The 25,906-nt window shown below is 45.0% G+C and overlaps 1 protein-coding gene and 1 pseudogene across 7 annotated transcripts; both read left to right on the top strand.

The window, feature by feature from the left end:
* The first annotated feature begins 848 nt into the window (after nt 1–848).
* Nucleotides 849–16,980, top strand: RABL2B (RAB, member of RAS oncogene family like 2B). 6 transcript variants are annotated; one of them, XM_082849837.1, is made up of 9 exons: nt 849–921; nt 2,595–2,756; nt 9,906–9,935; nt 11,106–11,185; nt 11,826–11,905; nt 14,082–14,193; nt 14,504–14,631; nt 15,032–15,115; nt 15,300–15,506. In XM_082849837.1, the coding sequence occupies exons 2-9, from the start codon at nt 2,650–2,652 to the stop codon at nt 15,378–15,380; spliced, it is 702 nt and encodes a 233-aa protein (XP_082705963.1). In that variant the 5' UTR covers nt 849–921; nt 2,595–2,649; the 3' UTR covers nt 15,381–15,506. The 6 variants fall into 6 exon arrangements, with proteins under 6 accessions (XP_082705963.1, XP_082705962.1, XP_082705961.1 ...); XM_082849836.1 differs by having other exon boundaries at nt 14,537–14,631; nt 15,032–16,980; XM_082849835.1 differs by having other exon boundaries at nt 14,534–14,631; nt 15,032–16,980.
* On the top strand, nt 16,596–21,813 carry LOC309968990 (glucose 1,6-bisphosphate synthase-like; annotated as a pseudogene). Its single transcript has 3 exons — nt 16,596–16,608; nt 17,761–17,800; nt 20,712–21,813. The product of its transcript is annotated as a glucose 1,6-bisphosphate synthase-like (transcript).
* The last annotated feature ends 4,093 nt before the right edge of the window (nt 21,814–25,906 follow it).

Below are 25,906 nucleotides of genomic sequence, written 5' to 3'. Positions count from 1 at the left end.
GCGCAGTGGTTAAGAGTCCGCCTGCCAATGCAGGGGATACAGTTTCCATCCCTGGTCCGGGAAGATCCCACATGCCGCAGAGCAACTAAGCCCGTGCGCCACAACTACTGAGCCTGCGCTCTAGAACCCGCGAGCCACAGCTACTGAGCCCTCGTGCCACAACTACTCAAGCCCGTGTGCCTAGAGCCCGTGCTCCGCAACGAGAAGCCACTGCAATGAGAAGCCCGCGCACCGCAACGAAGAGTAGCCCCCTCTCGCTGCAACTAGAGAAAGCCCGCGCGCAGCAACAAATACCAAAAATAAACTTTTTTTAAAAAAAAGAAAGAAAAATATGCTCAGAATCGCCCCAAGAGAGAATTACAAACTTTAGAAATCACCTAGTCTTCTGCCTCCCACACATGAGGCCCCACCCCCCCCAACTTTCCCCAGCGCTGCTCTGCGCCCCTTCCATCACCCCCAAAGAAGCCCCGCACTCGGGCACCAACGCCCACACAAGACTCCGGCCCCACACCTATGGTCCACCCACCGCACCTGAGCACCCTGCCCCCGTGCCTGCACCCCGCCCCACACGCCACAGGCCCCGCCCCCACGCCTCAGGAACGCTTCCCCAGTCGTTCCCCCCGCGGCCGCCCAGTCACTCCCCAAGGCCTACAGCCGCTTGAACCCTGGCTCAGCCCCGGGGCCAAAGCCCACCCCAGACTCCGGCTATTGGAAGCCCCAGGCCGGCCCGGTCCGCGTACTCATTGACCGGCAGTACTCTCGCCCGGCACCGGACTAGCCAGCCAGCCCCCGGCGAGGTCCTTCAGGCCTTTGGCCGGGCAGCCCTCCTAGGGTCCTTGCGCGGTTGCGTAGCATCTGCGAGGACGCGGGCAGCGCTGGAAGCTGAGTGAACCGCGGTTGGGACCCGGGCTGACTCGCGGGGTCCGAGACAGGGCAGGGTCCGGGACGGGGCGGGATCCGAGGGGGACTCGGGGCCCTGAGGGCGGCTGGCCGTGGGCGGACCGACCTGCGGCGCTCCTGGTCTCCAGCCCTCGCCCGGGAACGGCCGAGAAGACGAAGTCGCGCGGGTGGCGGCCTCGCATGTGGGAACCGCCCCTCCAAGGCCGTCCTCGGGCCCTTGGCCAGTGCGGGGAAGAACGGGACAGTGGGTTCTGGCAACGGTAGGGGGAGGGGGGGCGAAGGCAGCCCAGCCTGGCTGCGGGGGTAAAGTGGTTCTCAGACCTGTTTGGTGCCCGAAAACTACTTGAGTGAAGGAGAACTTATCCACTGGGTGGCGAGGACATCGACACCCATTGAAGGTCTTTGAGAACGGGTTTGGCCGCGTTTGGCTTCCGAACAGGTCGCTCCAGCTTCAGGGTGGAGGTAGAAGGGACAGCCCCTCATTATGCTTATCAGGCATCTGCCACTTCCCAGTCACTGCTTTTGAGGCTGAGGGTACCTCGGTAAAGAAGGCTGAGTCCCTACCTGAGCAGAAACAGTAGCATTGCAGTTAGGGAAACTCAGGGGTCCTGTCGGTATTTTCCACCCTTGTGTGCACGTCTGTCATAGCTCTTGCCACAGTAGACTGCCATCGTGTCTCCTATCCGGGTGCAAGATGTACCCGTGATGAACCCTCAGTAAGTGCGAGCACTGATGCTGCGTTGTCGTTGCATCATTTTTGTGTGCCGAGTTAACTCAGAGTGTGGACTACGGCACATTCCCAGTAATGTTTGTGAAGTTATATTTGGGCTTAAGGACATGAGGATAGTGGAATAGAGCTAGAGATTGTTACGCCTCGATGTTGGCATTGGGTGGCTGGTGATGTATTGTACAGACAGGGAACGTGAGGAGCGATTTTGGGGTGGGCAGGGCTTAGGTTTCACAGGTTATTTTTGCCTGTGTGGAATAGTTCGCTCTTCAAAATCTGGTAGGCAGTTGCATACCTGAGTCTGGCACTGAGGGAAGCGATCTCTGTGGAGATACAGATTTGGCATCATCAGCATTTAGGAGATACCTAAAACCAGTAGAGGATGAAATAACCCTAGAGAAGAGGGTCTGGGGAATGCCTAGTTGAGAGAGGAAAAGGCAGCTACTGATGGCAGTATGATGGAAAATGAAGTGGAAGTGAGAAGCATGAGGTAGAGGATCAGGAATACAGGTTAGGGTTCTTTGGCTGTGTGATCTGTCATTCAGTGATGAGAATTCAGGCTTACAGAGCCCTCTTTGTCAGACAGTGTCTCAATCATGTGATGTGGGCACTGAGTTTTGTCCCTGCTTTACAAGTGAGAAAACGCTTGTAGGTAAAACTTGCAAAGCTTCAACATGGCTTTAGAATAGTCTCTCCAGGTGGGAGTGGGAGTTGTGGTTCTGAGCATAGCTGAAGTAAAGAGATGACATAGGGTAAACCACTCTCAGAAGATCTGGGTGGGGACAAGATTACAGCCCCATGATTCAGCAAGTGCTAGCCAGGTGGGTGGTGAATAGAGAAGGATGTAAGTGTTTCCTTGGGCCCCTCTCTTGTCAGCTCATTGTCTCCCCTGTCCAGGAAGAGGAAGTGGATTTGGTGGAGGGGACTTCTCATCTCTTTAACAACAGCCTCTTCTTGATCTTCCCAGACGGTGACAAGACCCCCCTCCCCTGAGCTGATCCCCTTTCTACAGCCAGGAGCCAATGGCCGGGGACAGAGCCAAACCCTGTGAGCTGGACCAAGAGAAATACGATGCCGATGACAATGTGAAAATCATCTGCCTGGGGGACAGCGCTGTGGGCAAGTCCAAGTATGTTGGGAGATTAGGGAAGAAATGCCAGGCCCAGAGTGGGTCTAGGTTGTTAGAAAAATCCTCCAGAGGCATAGAGGAGCATGGCTTCTATGGGAGTGGTGAGAGAGTAGTCTTGGCTGGAGCCCAGGTCTGCATGGGGGAACAAGGGAGCGTCACATCAGCAGCTGTGTGTGTTTGGGGAGGAGGGCGTCCCCAGGGGCAAGTCACAGGACTGAGGAAATTGAGCTTTATCCATGAGTCCTGGCAGAAAGTATGGGACCGGTCACCCTAGAGACTACTGAAGCAGTCCTGGTGAGGTGAGAGCTGGGGTATTCCTGTGTGTGGTATGGGGCTGAGAGACTGCAAGATGCAGACAGTGGGAATGGGGAGAGGAAAGTGTGAGAAGTGTGACTGGCACAACCAGCGACAGGTCGAAGAAAGGTGCTGAAGATACTGTCTTGAAAGAACTCAGAGTTGAGAAGAGTGGATAGAGATGATGCCTGACTATAATCGGCGTAAAGATTTTTTTTTTCTTAAAAGATTTAATTTTTATTTATTTTGGGCTGTGTTGGCTCTTGGTTGCTGCGAGCGGGCTTTCTCTAGTTGCAGTGAGCGGGGGCTACTCTGTTGAGGTGAGTGGGCTTCTCACTGCGGTGGCTTCTCTTGTTGCGGAGCGTGGGCTTTCGGCGCGCGGGCTCAGTAGTTGTGGCTCGTGGGCTGTAGAGCACAGGCTCAGTAGTTGTGGCGCATGGGCTTAGTTGCTCTGCGGCATGTGGGATCTTCCTGGACCAGGAATGGAACCCGTGTCCCCTGCATTGGGAGACAGATTCCCATCCACTGCGCCACCAGGGAAATCCCAGTGTAAAGATTGACACACTCTTTTAACTGACTTCAGTGCCTCTGTGCACAGGCGTGGAACTTCCCCTGAAGGGAGGCTCTGCAGTGCTGGCAGCTTGTCTCCACAGGGTGTGAGCCTGTTTCTCAGCTGTCTTGGACCAGTGGGGCACACATCCATTTCTGCCTTCGCAGGATGAGGGTAAACTTGCCCCTAACCAGATGCCTAGTTTAGTCTTATACCCAGGTGCCCCAGTTCCACCTTGGTTTCCACTTTTGTCTGTTATTAACATATCCTTAGACCCAGGTAGCTGTCAGTAATTCCCTAGGGGCTTTGCTGATTGGGGCAGAGGTCACTAACTTTTCTCAGCCTCAAGTCTGTTTATTTTAAAAGGTGCCCTGGGAAAAGCAAAGCAGGAACTTGTGGCGGGAATCCTAAACTCAGGTCCTCATCTAAATGTCCAGACTTTAGGTGTGAGCAGGATTGTCATGCTGTAAAATGTCTAGGAAGCAACTCACAATAACTGTTTTCTCATCACAGTGCTCTGGCTAGAACTGCCAGTACTGTGTTGAATAGAAGTGGCAAAAGTAGGCATCTTCTTGTTTCTCATTATAAGGGAAAGCTTTCAGTCTTTTGCAATTGAGTATTAACTGTGGGGTTTTCATATATGGCCTTTATCCTAGAGGTAATTACCTTCTATTCCTAGTTTTTGTCATGAGATGGCGTTGGTTTTTGTCAAATGCTTTTTCTGCATTTGTTGAGATGAATATGTAGGATTTTTCCTTTGTTCTATTAATATGATATGTTTGATTAATTTTTTTAAGTTGAACCATCCTTATACTCTGAGAATAAATCTCCCTTGGTCCTTTTGATGGTGTATAATCCTTTTAATATGATTTGCTTTGCCAGTGGATTTTTTTGAGGATTTTTACAACTAAATTCATGAGGAGTATTGGCCTGTAGGTTTCTTTTCTAGTAGTGTCATTGTCTGACTTTGGAATCAGGGTACCACTGGCCTCATAGAAAGAATTATGAAGTGTTCCCTCCTCCTCAATTTTTGGGAAGAGTTTGAGAAGGATTGGTGTTTGTTCATGAAATGGTTGGTAGAATTCACCAGTGAAGCCATCCAGTCCCGGACTTTTCCTTATGGGAGATTTTTGAATACTGATATAATCTCCTTACTTGGTATAGGTCTACTCAGATTTTCTATTTCGTCTTGAGTCTGTTTGGTGCTTTGTGTGTTTCTAGGAATTTGTGCACTTCATCTCAGTTATCCAGCTTGTTCGTTCATCGTATTCTCTTGTAATTCTTTTTGTTTCTGTAAAATTGATGTTACTGTCCCCAGTTTCAGTTCTGATTTTGATCATTTGTGTCCTCTCTCTTTTCTTAGTCTAGCTAAGGTTTGTTGATTTTCTTGATCTTTTCAGAGAACTAATTTCTGGTTACACTGATTTTTGTCTGTTGTCTTTCTATTCTGTATTTTGTTTATCTCCACTCTAATCTTTATTATTTCCGTCCTTCTGCTAACTTTGAGTTTAGTTTGCTCTTTCATGTCTACTACCTAAAGATGTACAGTTATGTTATTGATTTAATTTGACTAAATCTTCCCTATTTGATTTAATTTCCACCTTTTTGTGAAATTTCTTGTTTTTCTTCTGTTATTAATTTCTAGTTTCATTCCATTTTATTTGAAAAGATACTTTGTATGATCTAAGTCTTTTAAATTTTATTATGACTTTTTTTTGTGGCCTAACTCATGTTCACTTGAGAAGAATATGTATACTACTATTGTTGGGTGGAGTATTCTGTGTATGTCTGTTAGGTCTAATTGGTGGTTAGACCTAGTTAGTGTGGTTCAAGTCCTCTGTTTCATTGTTCTACTCATTATTGGAAGTGGGGTATTGAAATCTCAATATATTATTGTGCAACTCTCTATTTCTCCTTTTAGTTGTGTCAGTGTTAGCTTCATATATTTTGGGACTCTGTTGTGTGGTGCATATATGTTTATAACTTTTATATCTTTTTGATAGATTGAACTTTTTATCAATATATAATGTCCTTCTTTGTCTCTTGTAACATTTGTCACTTAAAAGTTTATTTTGTCTGACTGTAGTATAGTCACTCCATTTCTCTCTTGAATACTGTTTGCATGCAATATCTTTATCATCCTTTTGTTTTCCAACTTCTTTGTGACCTTGTATCTAAAGCAAGTGTCTTACAGTTAGGACATGCCTGGATCATGTTTTTTTAATATACACTCCCAATCTCTCACTTTTAATTGGAGAGTTTTATCTATTCTCATTTGCAACAACAATAATTAAAGCTATTACTGATAAAGAAGGATTTACTTCTGCCATTTAGCTATTTGTTTTATGTCTCCAGTTTTTTTTCTCAAGTACTCCATTACTTTTTCTTTTTTTTAATTTTTTGTAGTGTACTATTTTGAGTCCCTTCTTGTCTTGTATAATTTTTTTAGTTGTTTATTAATGGTTGCCTTGAAGATTATAATTAATATCTAAAATTTACAGCAGCCTATTTGAATACCAGTTTAGTTATAATAGTATGCCAACACTCTGCTCCTATATATTTCTATCCCTCCCCTTGATATTGTTTTGTCACAAATTACAACTTTATACATTGTGATCATTAACATAGATTTACAATTATAGTTTTAGATATTTGTCTTTTAAATCATGGGAAAAAAGAGGAGTTACAAACCAAAAATATGAGAATACTGGTGTTGGATTTTTTTTTTTTTTTTTTTTGGCTGCGTTGGGTCTTTGTTGCTGCGCACAGGCTTTCTTCTAATTTCTGCAAATGGGGACTACTCTTCGTTTTGTTGCACGGGCTTCTCATCACGGTGGCTTCTCTTGTTGCAGAGCACGGGCTCTAGGTGCGTGGGCCTCAGTAATTGTGATACACAGGCTTAGTAGTTGTGGCTCTTGGGCTCTAGAGCACAGGCTCAGTAGTTGTGGCACACAGGCTTAGTTGCTCTGCAGCATGTGGGATCTTCCTGGACCAGGGTTCAAACCCATGTCCCCTGCATTGGCAGGTGGATTCTTAACCAGTGCGCCACCAGGGAAGCCCAAGAATACTGGTTATTATCTTTACCTGTGTAGCTACCTTTACTGAAGATCTTTATTTCTTCATACAGCTTCAAGTTACTGTCTAGTGTCCTTTCATTTCAACCTAAAGGACTTATTGTACCATTTCTTATAGGACAGATATACTGGTAATAAGTCACATCAGCTTATGTTTATCTGGGAATGTCTTAATTTCTCCTTCATTCTTGAAGGATAGTTTGGTGAACATAGAATTCTTTTTTGACAATTTTTTTTTCAGGACTTTAAATATATCATTCCACTGCCTTCTGATCTCAGTGGTGTCTGATGAGAAGTTAGCTGTTTATCTTATTGAAGATTTTGTCTTTGAGTTTTGACATTTTGCCTATAATGTGGATCTCTGTGAGTTTATCCTGTTTGGAGTTTGTTGAGCTTCCTGGGTGTGTACATTCATGTCTTGCATCAGGTTTGGGAAGTTTTTAGCCATTATTTCTTCAACTAGTCTCTCTGCCCCCACCCCTCTTCTATTTATGATGCATGTGTTAGGATGATTTATGTTGTCTGATAGGCTCCTTAGGCACTGGTCATTTTTACTCGTTTTTCTTTCTGCTTCTTAGACTGGATAATTCCAGTTGCCTTATCTTCAAGTTTGCTGATCCTTTCTTCTGCCTTCTCAAATATGCTGTTGAAACTGTCTAGGGAGTTTTTCATTTAAATTATTGTACTTTTCAGCCCCAGAATATCCATTTGGTTTCTTTTCATAATTTCTATCTCTTTATTAATACTCTCATTCTGTTTATATGTTGCTTTCTAATTTCCTTTAGTTCTTTGTCCATGGTTTTCTTTAGTTTTTTGAGCATATTTAAGATAATTGATTTAACTTCTTTGACTGGTAATTCCAGGGTCTGGATTTCTTCAGGTATTGTTTCTGTTAAATTCTTTTTATCATGAGAATAGGCTATACCTTCCTGTTTCGTTGTATGCTTTGTAATTTTCTGGTTGTTAATTAGACATTCTGAGTATTTTGATGTGGTGACTTTGGAACTCAGATATTCCCACTCCTCGGGTATAGCTGATTTCTGCTTGTTTAGAGCTGGAGTATCCACTTGTAACTTTTCCATATACTATTTTTGCAAAGTGTATATTCCTTCTTGTGTGTGGTCACTGATATTTCTATTCCATTATCTGTGATCATACAGTGACCTGATAAAGATTTCCTTAAATATTTGACTCCAAAAGGGGAAAGAAACAAAGAGGTATTCCTATCCCTTTAAATTTCCAATAGATGCCAGCAGGGGAAGACTCTGAAGCCTGAGAGAGCTGAGATCTGGCTCCTCGGCCAAACTTCTTGAGGAAAGTATCTCTACTGGAGCCAGACATTTGGAACACGGGTCACTGCCTAGCTGCAGTGGGCCTGAGGAGTGGGTGACCATTGCTGGTTTGTGCGTGTTGTTCTTTTGCACAAGACCAGCACTCTCCTTTTATCCAGCACTCTACTGGTCATTGTGTCCAGTCAGGTTCCAGAGTTCTGAAATAGTTGATTCTGATCATTTTTTCCAGTTATTGGTTGTTTCAGTTGAGGGAGTGACCCATAGAACTTCATACTCCACCATTTTAAGTAATGTCCTCAAGTAATGTTCATTTTTTTCCTACATAGATATCCATTTGTTTCCACACCATTCCTTGATAAAACAATCCTTTACCCTGTTGAATTGCAGTAATGCTTTTGTTCTAAATCCAGTGACCATACACGTGGCTATATATATTTTAAGTGTGTGTTTACTGCCTGTCTTCACCCACTAGACTGTAAGCTCCATGAAGACAGGAATTTTCCTCTGTTTTGTTAAATGTTATATCATGGCACCTAGCATAGTATCTGGCAAATGGCAAGCACTCAGTAATTATTTTAAATTTTTTTGTACTAAAATATATTTGTCCATTCTTCTGTTGAAGAACAGTTATGAAATTACAATTTTTATGGTATTAGACACAATATTGCAGTGAATATTTTTATGCCTATCATCTTGGGCACATAGTCTATTAGACTTGGGGTGAAATTGCCCAGTTTTAGGATTAGCTCAAACTTTGACTTATCCCAGTTGCTCTCCAAAGTAGTAGTATATTAAGTTCACACTCCTACCAGCACAGTACAAGAGTTTCCACAAAATGTGCAACATTTGGTATCATACGACTTTTTCAATTTTGCTAATCTGAAGGATGTGTGTGCTACTTCATTTGTTTTAATTTGCATGAAAATCATTAATTTACATTAAAATCATTCAAGATTGAGCATCTTTTCATATGTTTTTTAGCCATTCTTCTGAATTGCCTCTTCATATTCTTAGGACCCAGGTTGTGTGTGTGTTCTCTTATTCACGTATCAGAGCTGTTCATAATCTCTGTATATTAATTCTTTGTCAGTGATTGGCATTGCACGTAGCTTCTCCCAGTCTGTGTTTTGTTTTGTTTTGTTTATTTCTTAACTTTTCATTTTGAAATAACAGATTTACAGGATGTTGCAAAGAGAATACAGAGAGGGCCTGTGTACCCTTCACCCAGTTTCCCCAGTAGTTATATCTTACGTAACTGTAGTACAAGATCAAATTCAGGAAACTGGCATTAGTTCAATGCATATGTATAATTCTGTGTCATTTTGTCACATGTGTAGATTTGTGTAAGCATCACTGGACTCAAGATACAAAACTATTCCATCACTGCAGAGGCCTCGGTCCTGCTGTCCATTTATAGTCACACCCACCCCACTTCACCTCCTACCACCCCTATTAACCCCTGTAGCCACTAATATTCTCCATCTCTATAATTGTGTCATCTTGGCAACATTGTATAAAAGGCATTATACAACGTGTGACCTTTTTCACTCAGCATAATACCCTTAAGATTTGTTCAAATTGTTGGGTATATCAGTAATTTTTTCCTTGCTATTGCTGAGTAGTAGTCCATATTATAGATGTACCACAGTTTGTTTATTCCCTAAAAGGAGGAAACTGGGGTCCCTGCCCACAGGGAAAGCATCTGTGGGTGCTGGGTCAGCATTATAGCCAAAGGGTGTCAGGAACTTAAGGGGAGTCAGAAAGAGGGTGGGTGGGTGGTTCCTGGGCATTGTCCTTGAAAGGAAACTGTGTAGCTGTGGAAGGAGTGGGAGGGGGGAAGCCACAGCTGGCTTCCAAGTTTTCAACCCTTGGGTGGTGCAACAGGGGCAGGCAGGAGCGTTGAGGGATGCACCTGACCACTTGCACATTCTCCTTACAGACTTATGGAGAGATTTCTCATGGATGGATTGTATCCTTCAAGTTTTGAAATGCTCCTTGTTCCTGTGGCCCTTTCCACCCTCAGGCCAGCTCAGCCCCACTGCCCACCCCTTTGCTCCAGCGGTCCAGGGAGGAGGGATAAGTGAGTAAATTCGCAGGTTTCATTTCATGCTGGCTTCTCACCAGCTGACCCACGTGGCATCACATGTAGTTGGTGCTGCATATTTTCAAGCTTACTCACATCTGGATCTGCTTTCTATTAGGAAAGCAGTGGAATGGCTAACAGTAAGTACCTCGTCAAATGCCTGGACTCAAACCCCACCTCTTCCTTCTTAGTAGCTCTGGCGCTGGGCAAGTCACTTAACATCTCTGACCTCAGAGCTTGGGCTCTCTAATGTTTAAACATTCTCTGGTATGAGTCAACTTTGTAAAATAGGAAGCGCCAGCCCCACCCTCCTTCCGTGAATCGTTGCATTGTGCAGGTTTGGAATGAGACAATTGGGATGGTTTTTAAAAGCTTCCCGAGTGAGTCCGTTGAGAACTGGGGGTGAGAAGAACCCCAGAGCCCCCTGCTCCCTGCCCGGGGCCCCAGCCCCCCCGTGGTAGACTCTAAGTGTATCTTACTTCACCTTCTACCAAGTTCTCCTTTGCACCCACCCACCTGCATCATCCCAGCTCCGATGGTTAAACCACACAGCATCTTGCAGCTTCAGGAAATGTTATTCCCCAAGCTTTTTGATAGGGTTGCAAAAAGCAAACTACAGTTCATAAACAGTTTGTCAGCTGTCTGGCTTATGAAGACTTTCTTTCCCTGGAACTGTCATGTTGCTTCTTATGGCTGGGTTTCCTCTCTGGCCTGCAAGAGCCCCATCCATGGGGAGCTGGGGCATCCCCGCAGTCTCATTGGCCAACTACGTGATGCTGTTTCAGACAGCTGCTCTGTAAAATTCCATTCCATGTTTTCCCTTGGACTTAGGTGGCCAGGACATAATCCCAACCTCTCCCACCCCTCACCTTTCCATGGAGCTTGTGCCTGTGATATTTGAAGTTGATCCTCTGTCTGCAACACTCATTCAATTTAAAATCTAAATAACTTCTTAAAGAAGGAGAGAGAGAGCCCATTCGATCCCCCCAGCAGCCGCCCCCCAGCACCTTGCTTACGTCTCTTTTCATTCATCTTTGCCCCTTAACCTAAGTGCAGTCAGCCCCGGCAGCTGTCCACACACGCCCTGACCCTGTACAAGCACACGGCCACGGTGGACGGCAAGACCGTCCTTGTGGGTGAGCAGCACAGTGCCGAGCCACACCACCTCTCAGGAGGGAGAAGTAGTGGGGGAGAGAGTCAAGCAGGGGGAAATGAGACCCCAGGCATGGATGAAGGGTGATAGGTACAACCCAGAGAGCCCGGAAGCCAGGGAGGGTGGGAGGAAGCACGCAGGGTTCTGTTCCGGTGCTCTTCAGCCAGTGTAAAGAAACAACAGGGTTGGTCTGAGTGTCATCTGCCACAAAGGGTTTGGCTTTAAATGTGGGCACAACCTTCCCCTTGGCCAGGCCACACGTCCGGCCTGACTGTGTCCACCCTCTGTGATCAGCACACATGGGAATTGGGCCTAGTTGTGACCTTGGAGCGTCCTGCATCTTATAGGTGGGGGAAGGAGGTCACTGACCCTCTCCCTCTTGGGGCTCCCTGTCTGTACTCTCCTTCCTCCTGGCCCTGGGTCTCCCTCTCACCCGCCCCCACGCACGCCCAGGTGCGTTACATCCTGACAACACACCCGCGAGCTGTGTGGTCTCCGTTGCTCGCCATCCTCCCACGGGTGCCTGTGTTTCCGAACACAGACACCGCACAGAGATGCTCAGCGTCTGGGGCTCTCTGCCCTTCATCCCCCATCAGGCAGTCAGAGCTGTGTTCACATTGCAGACTTTTGGGACACAGCAGGCCAAGAGCGGTTCCAGAGCATGCACGCCTCCTACTACCACAAGGCCCACGCCTGCATCATGGTATGAAACCAACTGGAGGGCAAAGGCTCTGGGCAAGTCTGGCCTGAGGGGTGAAGGGATGAAGGGCCCAGCAGGACTGAGCCCTCCTCACCAGGGCTGGGTGCTGGAGGGAAGGATTAGCGCAGGCTTCAGAGTGCACGTGCTTCCCAGAGGTTCGGAGTGAGAACACGCCAGAGCCAGCTTCTCTTCCAGGGGTGGGGGGTGGGGGGTGGGGGGATGTGTGGAGCCACCATTCCAGCGGGGGGAGCAAGTTCAGGGCCTCATCATCAGGCAGAGCATCTAAGAGTCCAACACAGTCCCTCCCTAATGGAGGCCTCCCTCATCCGCTGCTCTCTAGGGGCAGATGCTGGGGCTGAGCAGGCTCTGGTTCCCAGGGAGCTTTCCCCTCCAAAATGGCCCCCTCCTCCATCTCAGCCTCTCACTTTGCTGTCTAGAGCACAGCCCTCAGAGGTCCAGCCCAGTAGCCAGTGGGTGACAGGTGCCGCAGGAGAGCCTGACACTCAGCTATGGCAAGGGCCACGAATAGAGAGAGGAACTGTAAACCTGTGTCCTTTAGGACCTCCTGCCCACAAACTCACTGGCTCCTTTCTCAGGCTCTTCTGTCCCTTAAGCACAAGATCTCTTGAAATTTTCCAAAATTTAATGCTAGTACCTATAATGGGACAAAACAAAAGAGGGTAACAGGGTAAGGCAAATGGGGGCAGACTAGTGCCAGCAGTCGTGACCTCTTGCCTCTGACACATCTCCACTAGCTCCTTTTGGGCCCTCTTCTGAGACCTGGGGTGTTCGTCCTGCCAGCCTCCCTGCATACCTGTATGTGCAGGTGCCTACCACCAGCCCCAGCCTGCTGTAGGGGGCCTTGCCGGTAGAAAGCGCTCAGCTTCTCGTGACCACATGGGGACCTGATAGTCCCAGAGGGAGCTGGGGTTCCACCCTCCACCTTGAAACCCCAAAGGGTATGCTTCTCAGCCTAACCAGCTCCTCAGCTCTCAAAACAAGGAAAGGAAGCTCAGGAAACCAGACCTGGACAAAGTGTGACTGACAGTCACCATGGCAGGCAGCCATGGGAGGTGTGAAGCAGATTCCGGAAGTTTCATTACAAGCGTATTTTAAAAGAAGTCTTTATTGGGAATTCAAGACAAAGTAGTCATTTATTGAAATTGGGCCTGGAGAGTACCATAGAAGAGCCTCTCAGGTGGACCTCCTGCTGCCTCAGGTGTGACAGCTGCTGACCAGAGCCCACTGCCGTGCAGGGGGAATCCCTGGCCCTGGACATGGTTACTCCCATGAAGGGCTGGGTTGTTTAGAAGTAAGATCTGCCATTCCAGCAGGTTACAGGGTTGTGCATCTCAATCCACTGTTGTGCTGGGGCAGTTTGGACATGTGAGTCTCTTCTGGAGGGTGTCTGGGCAACAGAAAGCTGGCCTTTGAGAAGCTCCTGCGAGGGGCTTGAAGGATCCCTGTAGCAGCAACGTGAAGCATCTTAGGGCTTCTGTCCTCCCCGCCCTAGAGCCAGTCACAGTGCTCATGCTTCTTGCGGGCACTTTTCAATAGGTAAAAACTATAAATTATAGAAAGTTAATAAAATTATGATAAGCTACAGAATAATAAAAGACAAAAGTACTTCTACAAAGTCTAAAATACAAAATTAAAAGTTTATAATTAAAAGTAAATCAAAATAACTGAAAGGAAATTCTGGAAACATTTAAGATTATCATAGAGGAGGTGTTTTGGGTTTTTTTGGCCACACCACGCGTGGCATGTGGGATCTTGGTTCCCCAACCAGGGATGGAACCCATGCTCCCTGCATTGGAAGTGTGGAGTCTTAACCACTGGACCAGCAGGGAAGTCCCATTATAAGGGAGTTTTTAAACAAAGTTTAAGCAGTAGTTAGACTACGAAAAAAACAAAAAGCTTACCATTTGTAACGGACTTATCAATAAGTAAAATGATAAAATCCGGTTAAAATAGGTAAATAAGGTGACCGGATGAAGGTTCTAGAGGGTGAGAAGGGTGGGCAAGGCATAGCCCTTGTGGTTAGAGGGGAGGCCGCTCAGAGTGGTGCGTGGTCCGAGTTGCCAAGCCCGTGTTTGCCTGCTTGTGTGTGTGTCACCTGGGGGTGGCATGCAGAGACACTGATGCACTTGGGCTGTCTTCTTTCCTCTGCTAATTGCAGGTATTTGATGTGCAGAGGAAAATCACCTACAAGAACCTGAGCACCTGGTATGCAGAGCTTCGGGAGTTCAGGCCAGAGATTCCATGCATTGTGGTGGCCAATAAAATCGATGGTGAGGCCACCTTACATCTGGGTGCCAGCAATTCATGGGGGACCCACCATCACACGTTTCCTCTTCCTTTCCTGGGCCAGCGAACCGTCAATGGTCCATTCTTTTTCCCAACACACAGCCCTTGGTTTCTTGCCATGACTGCCCTCCCAGTAAGGATCCAAGTGAGGCAACCTGCCTTCTCGAGACGCAGATCCCAGTGAAATGAACTCTTTCTAAGACACGTCCCCTGGTTGTCCCTGCTCATCCCTCTTCCTAGAATGGGGACCTCCAGTGACCCACCCTGCAAAATTCTCTCCCTTTGCCTTTGTAGACAGGCCCATGTCCTACCTTCTCTCTACAGCAGACATAAAGATGACCCAAAAAAGCTTCAGTTTTGCCAGGAAGTTCTCCCTGCCCCTGTACTTTGTCTCAGCTGCTGATGGTACCAACGTTGTGAAGGTAATGGGAGACTGCAGAGACAGTCTCGTAAGGCCGGGGACGGCCTGGTGCTGAAGTTACCAGGGAAGCGATGGAGAGAAGGGCTGGCTGCAGGGCTGGTGGAGAGGACGGGCACTGTTTTGGGGGCTGTGCTGAGCATGTGGTGACAGGAAGGGGTCGTGTGAGCATTGACAGTAGGGGCGGTGGTGGGTTGGGCTTGGTGAAGAAAAGGTACATTGACCATGCATGGGGTCAGGGTGACAGGGAAAAGGTGAATTGAGGAGTGACCTTGCTGATTTTAGGGTGGAGTACTGTGTGGACATATGATGGGAGCGGGGCCAGTGGGTACAGGGCAGGCAGAGTCCAGGCCACTGGCCCCACGGCCTTGTTTTCCTTCCCACCACCTTCACCTTACCTCCAGCTCTTCAGCGATGCAATTCGATTAGCTGTGTCTTACAAACAGAACTCCCGGGACTTCATGGATGAGGTTTTGCAGGAGCTTGAGGTAGGTCAGGCCCGGATGTCAGGTGGCGTAGAGGAAGCGGCTTCCCTTCATAGGGGTGCAGAGCATAACCCAACAGACCGACTTTGCAGGCCACACGTGCTCGTCGAGGGCACTGCCCCTAGAGGTGTCAGAGCTACAGTTGGTCAAATGCAAGGCCAGGCCTCACCTGCAACCTTGTTCACAGAGCATCAGCTTGGAGCAGAAGGAGGAGGATATGCTGGGCAAAGAGCCGCGTGGCCACGTCGAGAGCCCATCTCCCTCCTGAGCCACAGAAGGAGGCCTCTCTCCACGGCCGACTTGGGGAGGGGGGGAGTTAGAATACCCCTCCCTTCTGCAGTCCTTCAGCTCTCACGTGAGACATTCTTCCAGGCCATCCCCTGCTATGCCTCCTACAGACCCAACCATCCCATTTGCTCCCCCACTGCCATGGCCCGTGAGACCTGACCCGTCACAGTTGTTCCCTCCCCTGTAGTCGGGCAGGGAAGGGGTCCGCACCAGACCCTGGGGCAGAATTAAGGATGGACACTCCAGGTTATGTGGGACGGTGAAGAAAATCGGGCAACATTCTGTGTGTGTCTCTTAAATAAAAGGAAATTTAGGTGGTTTTTTTTCCCCCTCCCAGAACTGACCTCAGGGCCTATTCGTTGCATTTCTACCAAGGGAATGATTTCTACCAAGGGAATGATTTCTAATTCCTGACTATCCTTTTTCCTCTAGTCTCCCAACGAAACCAACCATTTTAAGAAAATGGTTTTGAACAGAGAGCTGTTCATTCCGTAAGTTTTTCCAGAGTTCTTCTAGGTACAGCCAGTACATTGATGAACAGCGGGGCCAAGATCACAGGCCCAAGTTTGTTGTTAACATCACGTGAAAGCAGGCGACTGCTCTGGCCATACTTAGTAATACACAAACATCGTAGTTGTAAACATCGAGGGTCAATACAGCCACACCACAAGGCACACCTGTTTGCATTGTAAAAAATTGACTTTTGGAAAGCTTCCTTTAAAACCCCTATTTCAACAAGGGAGGATTTCCTTCATTTTTCTTGAGGACTAGTGTGGACATTGTACCTCCTTGGGTGGCAAGGGCTGCTGCGAACTCTCATGCTGCCTTTTCCATTTATCTCCAGGACTTGTGGTTCACTAGGATGCTTTTATGATCATCTTGTACGTCATTTCCATTTTTAAAATTTATTTTTATTTACGTTGAATAGATGTGCATGCTTTGTGGGCATGGATTTCTCTGAGCAAAGAGTCACAAGAGAACGAGCGGATCATCAGCCACGTTAGTAAGGGGAGACTGCCGTGACCTGTCGTGTTATCTCTAGATTGATTGTCACAGAGACCATTTCCGTGGAATTCAGTGTTTTTAAAAGAATGGGTGTGTGTTTGGGAGTCAAGAACAAGCATTTTTACCCTTTAGATTACTGACGCTTACAATTTCAACTTCACAGATTTAACCCGACCAGGAAATTTCAGGAATGCGTTACCCTGGTGAGATGTACTTTTAAAAACAACAACAGAAACAACCCTTTAGTTATTATAAATGATTAATAAGTGTTTTTTAAATATAATGGCTTCACTGAGATATAATTCAAAAACCGTATAATTCACCATCAGTATTGGCTTTACGTAACCATTTTGCATCAGGTTCCCTGGAAGCAAAGCCTGAGAAGGCAACTCTTGTTCAGATGACTCATTGTGGCAGTTTTCTGTCTCTGCTGGGGACCAGCTTCAGTCTCCCCCTTCCTAGGGAAGCTCTGGAGGACAAACTGCCCCACAAGGATGGTCCCACTTTGAGACCAGGGCCCTTTTTGTGCCAGTTGGCCAAGTGTGTGAGGAGGAGGTGGAAGGGGTGACTTGTAGTGTCCAGGGCAAAAGGGCTCCTGTTTTAGCAAGGACAGTTCCCTGGGGAAAGGGCAGCTGTGAGTTTCAACACTCAAAGTAGGTAGGGGATAAGTGCTCAGGCAGGGTGCCAGCAATATCCATGGCCACCTGCCCATACATTGCTCAAATCCACCTGCTTCTTAAAGCAGTATGTCATCCTGACATACAGGAACACCACCCCTGAGTCTTTTTTAAATAATTCATTGAGGTGAAGTTACATAACATAAAATTAAAGTACACAATGCAGTGCCATTTAGTACAGTTACAGTGTTGTGCAACTGTCACCTCTATCTAGTTCTAAAACATCTCCGTCACTCTGAAGTAAAACCCCTTACTCGTTAGTAGTTTCTCCAACACTCCCTCCCCTCAGCCCCTTTGAAACACTGATCCACGTTCTTTCTGTCTCTATGGATTTATCTACTCTGGATATTTCATATAAATGAAATAAAATGATACGTGACCTTTTGTGTCTTTCACTCAGCATGTTTTCAAGATTCACGCATATATCATGTACTTCATTCCTCTCTATGGCTAAATAATGTTCCATTGTATTAAATAACTCAAGTCGTCTATCCGTTCATCCATTGATGGATGTTTGGATCCATCTTTCAGCTATTGCGAATAGTGCTGCTATGAACATGCTTATACATGTGCTTATACGAGCAGTTTTCAATTCTTCTGGGTGTCAGAGTCTGCTCAGGCTGCTGTAACAAAATACCACTGACTGGGTGGCTTACAACAGGTATTTATTTCTCACAGTTCCGGAGGCCGGGAAGTCTAAGGTCAAGGTGCTGGCAAGGTAGGTTTCATCCTGAAGCCTCTTCTCTTGGCTTGTAGGCAGCTGCCATCTCACTGTGTGCCCACGTGACCTCTTTGTGTTCAGGTAGATTCCTCTTAAAAGACTATGTCCTGGGACTTACCTGGTGGCGCAGTGGTTAAGAATCCGCTTGCCAGTGCCGGGGCCCGGGTTTGAGCCCGGACCCAGGAAGATCCCACGTGCCACGGAGCAACTAAGCCCGTGCTCCACAACTACTGAGCCTGTGCTCTAGAGCCTGTGCCCCGCAACGAGAAGCCAACGCAGTGAGAAACCCACGCACCGCAACAAAGAGTAGCCCCCGCTCGCCACACCTAGAGAAAGCCCACGCGCAGCAACAAAGACTCAACGCAGCCAAAAAATAAATAGTTTTTTTAAAAAGACTATATCCTGTGACCCCCATAATGACATCCTAATTAGGGCCCCACGCTTATGACCTCATTTAACCTTAATTACTTCCCGAAGACCATGTCTCCAAATACAATCACATGAGGGTAAGGGCTTCAACATTTAAATTGGGGGGTGTGGGAGGAGGGCATAGCACAGTGATCTAGGAGTGGAATTACAAGATCATATAGTGGGACTTTCCTGGTGGCGCAGTGGTTAAGAATCCTCCTGCCAGTGCAGGGGACACAGATTCCATCCCTGGCCCGGGAAGATCCCACATGCCACGGAGCAACTAAGCCCATGTGCCACAACTACTGAGCCTGTGCTCTAGAGCCTGCGAGGCACAACTACTGAGCCCACGTGCCACAACCACTGAGCCCGTGCGCCTAGAGCCTGTGCTCTGCAACAAGAGAAGCCACCACAATGAGAAGCCCACGCACCCCAATACAGAGTAGCCCCCGCTCGCCACAACTAGAGAAAGCCTGCGCGCAGCTTTCAACACAGCCAAAAACAAATAAATTTATTTTTTTAAAAAAAGAAGATCATATAGTAATTTTATGTGTAAACTTTTGAGGAATTGCCAATGTGTTTTCCACAGTGGAACCACCATTTTACACCATTTTACATTGCTGTCCTACAAGCAATGTACAAGAGTTCCAATTTCCCACATCCTTGCTAGCACTTGTTATTTTCCATTTTTAAAGATAAGCCATCTCAGTAGTTACGAAGTGGTACTTCACTGTGGTTTTGAGATACATTTCCCCTTCATTTGTATTATTTATTTGGAGAAACAACTATTCAAGTATTTTGCTTTTTTTTTTTTTCCCGGTACGCGGGCCTCTCACTGTTGTGGCCTCTCCCGTTGCGGAGCACAGGCTCCGGACGCGCAGGCCCAGCGGCCGTGGCTCACGGGCCCAGCCGCTCCGCGGCGTGTGGGATCTTCCCGGACCGGGGCACGAACCCGTGTCCCCTGCATCGGCAGGCGGACTCTCAACCACTGCACCACCAGGGAAGCCCCTATTTTGCTTATTTTTAAATTGAGTTGTTTGACGTTTTGCTGTTGAGTTATAAGAATTCTTTACATATTCTGGATATTAAATTCTTATTTATGACTTTTACAAATATTTTTCCCATTCTACAGGTTGTATTTACACTTTCTTGATAATGTCCTTAATGAACAAAAGTATTTAATTTTATTTTTGGCCGTGCCTTGTGACTTTCGGGATCTTAGTTCCCCAACCAGGGGTCGAACCCGGGCCCTTGGCAGTGAAAGCACCGAGTCCTAACCACTGGACATCAAGGGAATTCCCTGAAAAGTATTTAATTTTGATCAAGTCCAATTTATCTTTTTTTTCTTTTATTGCTCATGCTCTTGGTGTCATATCTAAGAACGCATTGCCAAGTCCAAGGTCATGAAGACTTACCCTTATGTTCTCTTTTAAGAGTTTTATGGTTTTAGCTCTTATATGTAAGTCATTGATCCATTTTGAGTTAATTTTTATATATAGTATAACGTAGGGATCCAGCTTCCTACCTTTGCATGTGGATATCCCATTGTCCTAGCAATATTTGTCAAGAACACTATTCTTTTCTGTCTGAATGGTCTTACCACCTTTGTCAAAAATCAATTGGTCATAGTTGTATGAGTTTATTTCTGGACTCTCAATTCTATTCCATTGGTCTAGATGTCTATCCTTATGCCAATACCACACTATTTCAAGTACTGTAGCTTTGTAGTACAGTTTTGAACTTGGAAAGTATGAGTCCTTCAACTTCTTTCTAAAGATTGTTTTGACATCTTAACAATATTAAGTCTTCCAATTCATGAACACTGGACGTCTTTCCTTTTTTTTCCCATTTATTTATATCTTTAACTTCTTTCATCAATGTTTGTACTTTTCACGTATGAATCTCTCACTTATTGGTTAAATTTATTTCCGGATTTTTTTTAGATGCTATTTACTTTTTTATTTATCCCTTGCTGTTTATAGAAACAGCTGACTTTTGTGTGTTGATCTTGTACCCTGAAACTTTGCTGAATTCTTTTATTAATTCTAATAGTTTTCCTGGGCATACTTTGGGGTTTTTCTATAAATAGAATCATATCATGTGCATATTGAAAAGGTTTTACTTCTTCCTTTCCAATATGGGTGACTTGTATTTCCTTTTCTTGCCTAACTCCTCTGACTGGAATTTCCAGTACTATGTTGAATTAAATAGTAAAAGCAGCCATCCTTGTTTTGTTCCTGATCTTAGGGGGAAATTTTTCAGTTTTTCACCACTGAATGTGATGTTAGCTATGCGTTTTTCATATGGCCTTTATCATGTTGTAGAAGTTCCCTTCTATTCCTGATTTTCCGAGTGCTTTCATTATAAAAGGCTGCTGGATTTTGTCTAATGCTCTTCCTGCATTAGTTGAGATGACTGTGTGGTCTTTCCACCTCACGTCTATCAATGTAATGAATTACATTGATTGATTTTTTATATTGCGCCACCCTTTGCAAACCAGTAAACAATGCCAAACAAAAGAGCAATTTGAAAATCTGTTACTGAATGGGACAAACAAGGAGGTTCTTTGTTGCTGGATGACTTTTGGAGCTGCAGGACTTGGTTCTGCTCTGGTGGCAGGGTTTTGCTATATTAATGACCTTACAGTAATCCAATCAACACAGAAGATGCACAAATACCTTGAGAGATGTTGAGAAACTTTGTCTTGGGTATGACAGCTGGGGTCAAGTAACTAACAGCTGCAGCATCCAAAGACTTCCTAAACTCACCCTTTCAGTCTTGCTGGCTAAAGATGTTTCTGTGTACCTTTTTCCGAAATAAGTTCCTACATCATATGCAGTCCAGGAGCTCAAAGCAGTTGGAGGTGTGATGATTACTGCCTCTCACAACTGCAAGGAAGAGAACAGACAAAGGGTCTATTGGGAAACTGGTGTTTAGATCACATCTCCTCATGATGAAGAAAGTCCAAAATGCATAGAGGACTGTGTGGAACCCTGGAATGCTTCCTGGAATAATGATTTAGTGAATGCCAGCCTACTGGAGAGAGACTCTCTGCAGGACATTACAGGAGACACATGGAAGATCTGAAAAAGACTGATTTTCACAGGGAATCAAACTCAAAGACCACCTTGAAATTTGTACATATATCTTTTCATGGGGTAGGACATGACTATGTGCAGTTGACTCTGCACGTGTTTGGTTTTAAGCCTCCAATTCCATTACCAGAACAAAAAGATCCTGATCCAGACTTTTATACTATTAAATACCCAAATATGAAGGAGAGTCTGTGCTGGAAATTTCCCGGAGACTGGCAGAGAAAGAGAACGCTCAGATAGTGCTACCTACAGGTCCCAGTGCAGACCAGCTGGCTGTGGCAGAACTCCAGGAGGATGGTCAATGGAAAGTTTTCACGGGGAATGAGTTGGCAACTTTGTTTAGTGGGGGGGGGGGGGGGGTGGATATTTGATTGCCGGAAAAATAAATCAAGAAATTCTGATGTGAATAATGTTTATATGTTAGCCTCAGCAGTCTCTTCCAAAATTTTGTATCCAGTTGCACTTAAAGAAGGATTTCAGGGACTTCCCTGGTGGTGCAGTGGTTAAGAATCTGCCTGCCAATGCAGGGGACACAGGTTTGAGCCCTGCTCCAGGAAGATCCCACATGCCATGGAGCAACTAAGCCCGTGTGCCTCAACTACTGACCCTGTGCTCTAGAGCCTACAAGCCACAACTACTGAGCCCACGTACCACAACTACTGAAGCTCACATGCCTAGACCCCGTGTTCTACAATAAGAGAAGCCACCAAAATGAGAAGCCCTCACACCACAACAAAGAGTAACCCCTGCTTGCCACAACTAAAGAAAGCCTGTGTGCAGCAACGAAGACCCAACAGCAGCCGAAAATAAAATACATAAATAGATTATTTTTTTTTAAAAAAAGAAGGATTATTATTTTGAAGAAATATTACCAGACTTTAAATGGCTAGGAAGTAGGATAAAAGACCTGGAAAATGGGAAAGAAGTCATTATTGCATTTAAAAAGTCCATTGCTTTTCTGCGTGGAACTTCAATTTTGAATAAAGATGGGGTGAGTACAGCCATTGTTGTGGCTGAGGTGTTATCTTAACTGGAAACCATAAGCATAACACTGAGCCAGTAACCGATTAAGGTTTGTGAAAAATATGATTATCATATTTCAAAAACTTCATATTTCTTGTGTTTTGATCTGACTACCAACAAATGCATATTTGAAAGTCTTCACAATTTTGATTCTCTGAAAGAATATCCATCATATTGCATACATGGGACATTACCTGTGAATATGACAGCAGCCAGCCTAATAAGAAGTAAATGCTGGACTTCCCTGGTGGTGCAGTGGTTAAGAATCCCCCTGCCAATGCAGCGGACACGGGTTCAAGCCCTGGTCCAGGAAGATTCCACATGCCACTGAGCAACTAAGCCCGTGCACCACAACTACTGAGCATGAGCTCTAGAGCCCGTGAACCACAACTACTGAGCCCACGTGACACAACTACTGAAGCTTGCACACCTAGAGCCCGTGCATCACAACAAGAGAAACCACTGCAATGAGGAGCCCGCGCACCACAACAAAGAGTAGCCCCCCACCCCTGCTCGCCGCAACTAGAGAAAGCCCGCATACAGCAACAAAGACCCAATGCAGCCAAAGATAAATAAATAAATTTATAAAAAAGAAAGAAATCAATGCTGCCTGTGAATAAAAATAACCAAATGATTACATTTGTTAACAAACTCAGGTTCAGCTGTTCACCGCTCAAAAGCCAATAATCGAGAGGCAAGTGTCAGTAGACAGGAAAGATGTTTTAATCAGAAAAGCCGGCAATCTGGGGAGAAGGCAGACTCACATCCCCAGACCAAATCCAAAGATTCTACTCAGCCATGACAGTTTTTAAAGGGAAAAGCGAGAGGGGGGAGAATCTCAGTGAATCATCGAGGCAGGAGGCTGTGTTCCGCATCCTTCCCTATTGCGTGCAGGCTGGCTGACTCTCCCTTCTGACGCCCGTCTTGCCCGTGTGATCTGCCTGCAGGGTTGCTAAGGGGGTTGTTGGGGATAGAGAGCTGGTCATTCTTTACTTAATTCTTTATTCTTAGTTCTTTTTATCTAGGAAAAGAATAAACAGGTTAATTCGGTTATTTCAAGTTTAGAGGGGAACAGAAACGGGCAAAAGAGCTACTTTCACACTTGCTTTTCAAAATGCTGTGTTGCTATTCTTCAGACAAGCAAGACAAAACCAAAGATAAAGTATTATGCAGAGAAGCGCACATCATCCAACCAGAGTGTCGCTGCCTTACTGAAAGAAGAATTGAAGAAATTCATTGAGGCCCTTCAATTAATTAATCAGTTAATCAATAGCTGATCTAAGGAAGGAATGGAAAATTTTACTTGAGCCAATTTGAGTATTATTACCCAGGAGACAGTCTTTCAGGAAGCCCTGAGGACTGTTGGGCCCATTTTTGGTCAAAGAACAGTTATATACATTTTTGAGACAAAGTGTTATATATCAAATGACATATTGATAGTTTACACAATCCAGATCTGCGTGTACAGAGGCAGTAGTGGGTCGTCTTTGCTCCTTACAAGATTAGGAAGGAAGGTTCTCACCTAAGGAGGTCTGGTTAATGCAGATGCACAGCACACACTAAAGGGTCTGAAGAGGCCCAGACCGGGAGAGAGAAATTTTACGTTTAATTGTTTCTTGTCTTGCCACAAAATGTGAATTTTGTTTCATCACTCGATTAAAAATTTTGAGCCCAGTAAAAATGGGCTGACCTGGCACTCTGTTTAGGTGTACACCCGTCTGTCGTTGCTTTCGCTGGCACTTGGGACAGAAAAACCAAGCTGCGCCTGGACCTCGTGTTAGCGTTCTTTATCTCATCCGGCTGAGTGTCTTTTTTCCTTTTATTTTCTTCTGGCTTGGTCAAGTAACTAAACAAGCTGTATAAATTTGAAATGAAATGGTCTGGAGGGAAATTATTCAAACTTTTCATAATCTTGAACAAAACTCATTACATTAGAAGTATCATAGCAACACATTGTTCTTCCTTTAACAAAAACATAACAAAAGTGAGTTTACTAATTAAAGTGTGATTAAGCTTAGTTCCAGTGTCTTGTAATTGTGTATAGCACATTTTATTTATTTATTTGGCTGCGTCGGGTCTTAGTTGCCGCACATGGGATCTTCGTTGCTGGGTGTAAGATCTTCGTTGCTGCACACGGTACCTTTTTAGTTGCGGCATGCAGTCTCTTTTAGTTGCGGCATGCGGGATCTAGTTCCCTGACCAGGGATCAAACCCAGGCCCCTGCATTAGGAGCGTGGAGTCTTAACAAGTGGACCACCAGGGAAGTCCCTATAGCACATTTTTAAAAGAAGCATGTGTTATGTATTTAATTGTAGAGTTAGTTAAGGAAATTAATCCATTAAATTGGCAAGAAAATGGCACTGTTCCCAGATCACTGTGGAAACGTGTTATTGTTACATCATAGGTATTTATTTACAAATTAGAATATCTGAAGCAGGGCATTTCGCGCTTCCATATGTGGCTTCAGCACCTCTGTTGATACTCTTGGTGCAGTATACATTTATTGTATATTTTAAAAATCCCGATGTTTGCTGAACATAAAACAATAGGGGACACTCCTGGTAGCTTTGTTCTTGTCGCATTTCTTGGAACCTTCTCAGGGTCTGGTGTGAACTGAAATGATGTTCCTGCATTGGATATGATTTAATCAGTTCATTTTTAGGCAGCTAGAGAAAAACCTTTTGAACTATTTAGGTGCTTCACCTCTATGTTAAATGGATTTGCTGATTTAAGTAAATAAAAAAATCAGAGCTGAGAAAGGAGCTGGAATTTATTTAGAAGTTTAACTTTTGAATTATATTTTTGTAAGTAGATTTATGCTAATGTTACTAAGAAATAAAACAAACAGATTTTAGGTGTTATGGAACACTAAAACTCCAGTTTATTGTAACATTTTTCTGACCTGAACAAAATTTCTGATCATATAAGAACCATTTATCATTTTTAATGTGGAAAAAAATTTATGGAAGGTCATTTTTGGTTGATTCTGCAGTCTTCTGAAAAAAGACTTAATAGAGAAGTGCTGTTTAATCTTAAAGTATATTCTGTTCTACATAGCTCACAGAATACTTAAACACACGTGGTATAGTTTAAGAGGTAACAATCATAAGGCCTTGAATGTACTCATACTAAACAAATTACCTATAGGAGATAGCAGTGGTATAAGAGAATTTATTTCCTAACATAATAATAATATAAAGTTTGAACTGATTAGAATGTTCAGTAAATCATGGTTTGGTTTGTTGCAGCTGTCAGCTAACATTTGGTTGAACGCACATAATTTTCAAATTATTATATTGCCACTATTGTTAATTTTTTCCTTCTTTACTTTCTCATAGCTGTGTCTTGTATGATTTAGGTAATAGACAGCTAGCCAAACGTAAAGCACCACTTTTCTGAATGAGTTTGTTTTCAAAGGTTTTGCACTGAAGAAGAAATATGTAGAATTTTTTATTTGCTTTTAAGAATGTAGATTGTCATTTAGGAAATGGCCTCTACTTTACAAAGTGGTATAATACTGTATATGTGAAAAATACGTATATTTGGCTTGATATCCGTGTTTCAGTGACTGAAGAAC

Source organism: Leucopleurus acutus, assembly GCF_964270905.1.
Source record: "Leucopleurus acutus genome assembly, chromosome: 11".
Lineage (NCBI taxonomy): Eukaryota > Metazoa > Chordata > Mammalia > Artiodactyla > Delphinidae > Leucopleurus > Leucopleurus acutus.
The sequence above is the reverse complement of the archived record's forward strand: the minus strand, read 5'-3'. Positions and strand labels throughout refer to the sequence as shown.

Bases quoted from the DNA above. Each gene is read 5' to 3' on its own strand.
- RABL2B (XM_082849832.1), top strand. From the start codon at position 2,650: ATGGCCGGGGACAGAGCCAAACCCTGTGAGCTGGACCAAGAGAAATAC. The intron at 2,757-9,905 runs GTATGTTGGGAG...TTCTCCTTACAG, and splicing joins AGCGCTGTGGGCAAGTCCAA to ACTTATGGAGAGATTTCTCA. The intron at 11,906-14,081 runs GTATGAAACCAA...TGCTAATTGCAG, and splicing joins AGGCCCACGCCTGCATCATG to GTATTTGATGTGCAGAGGAA.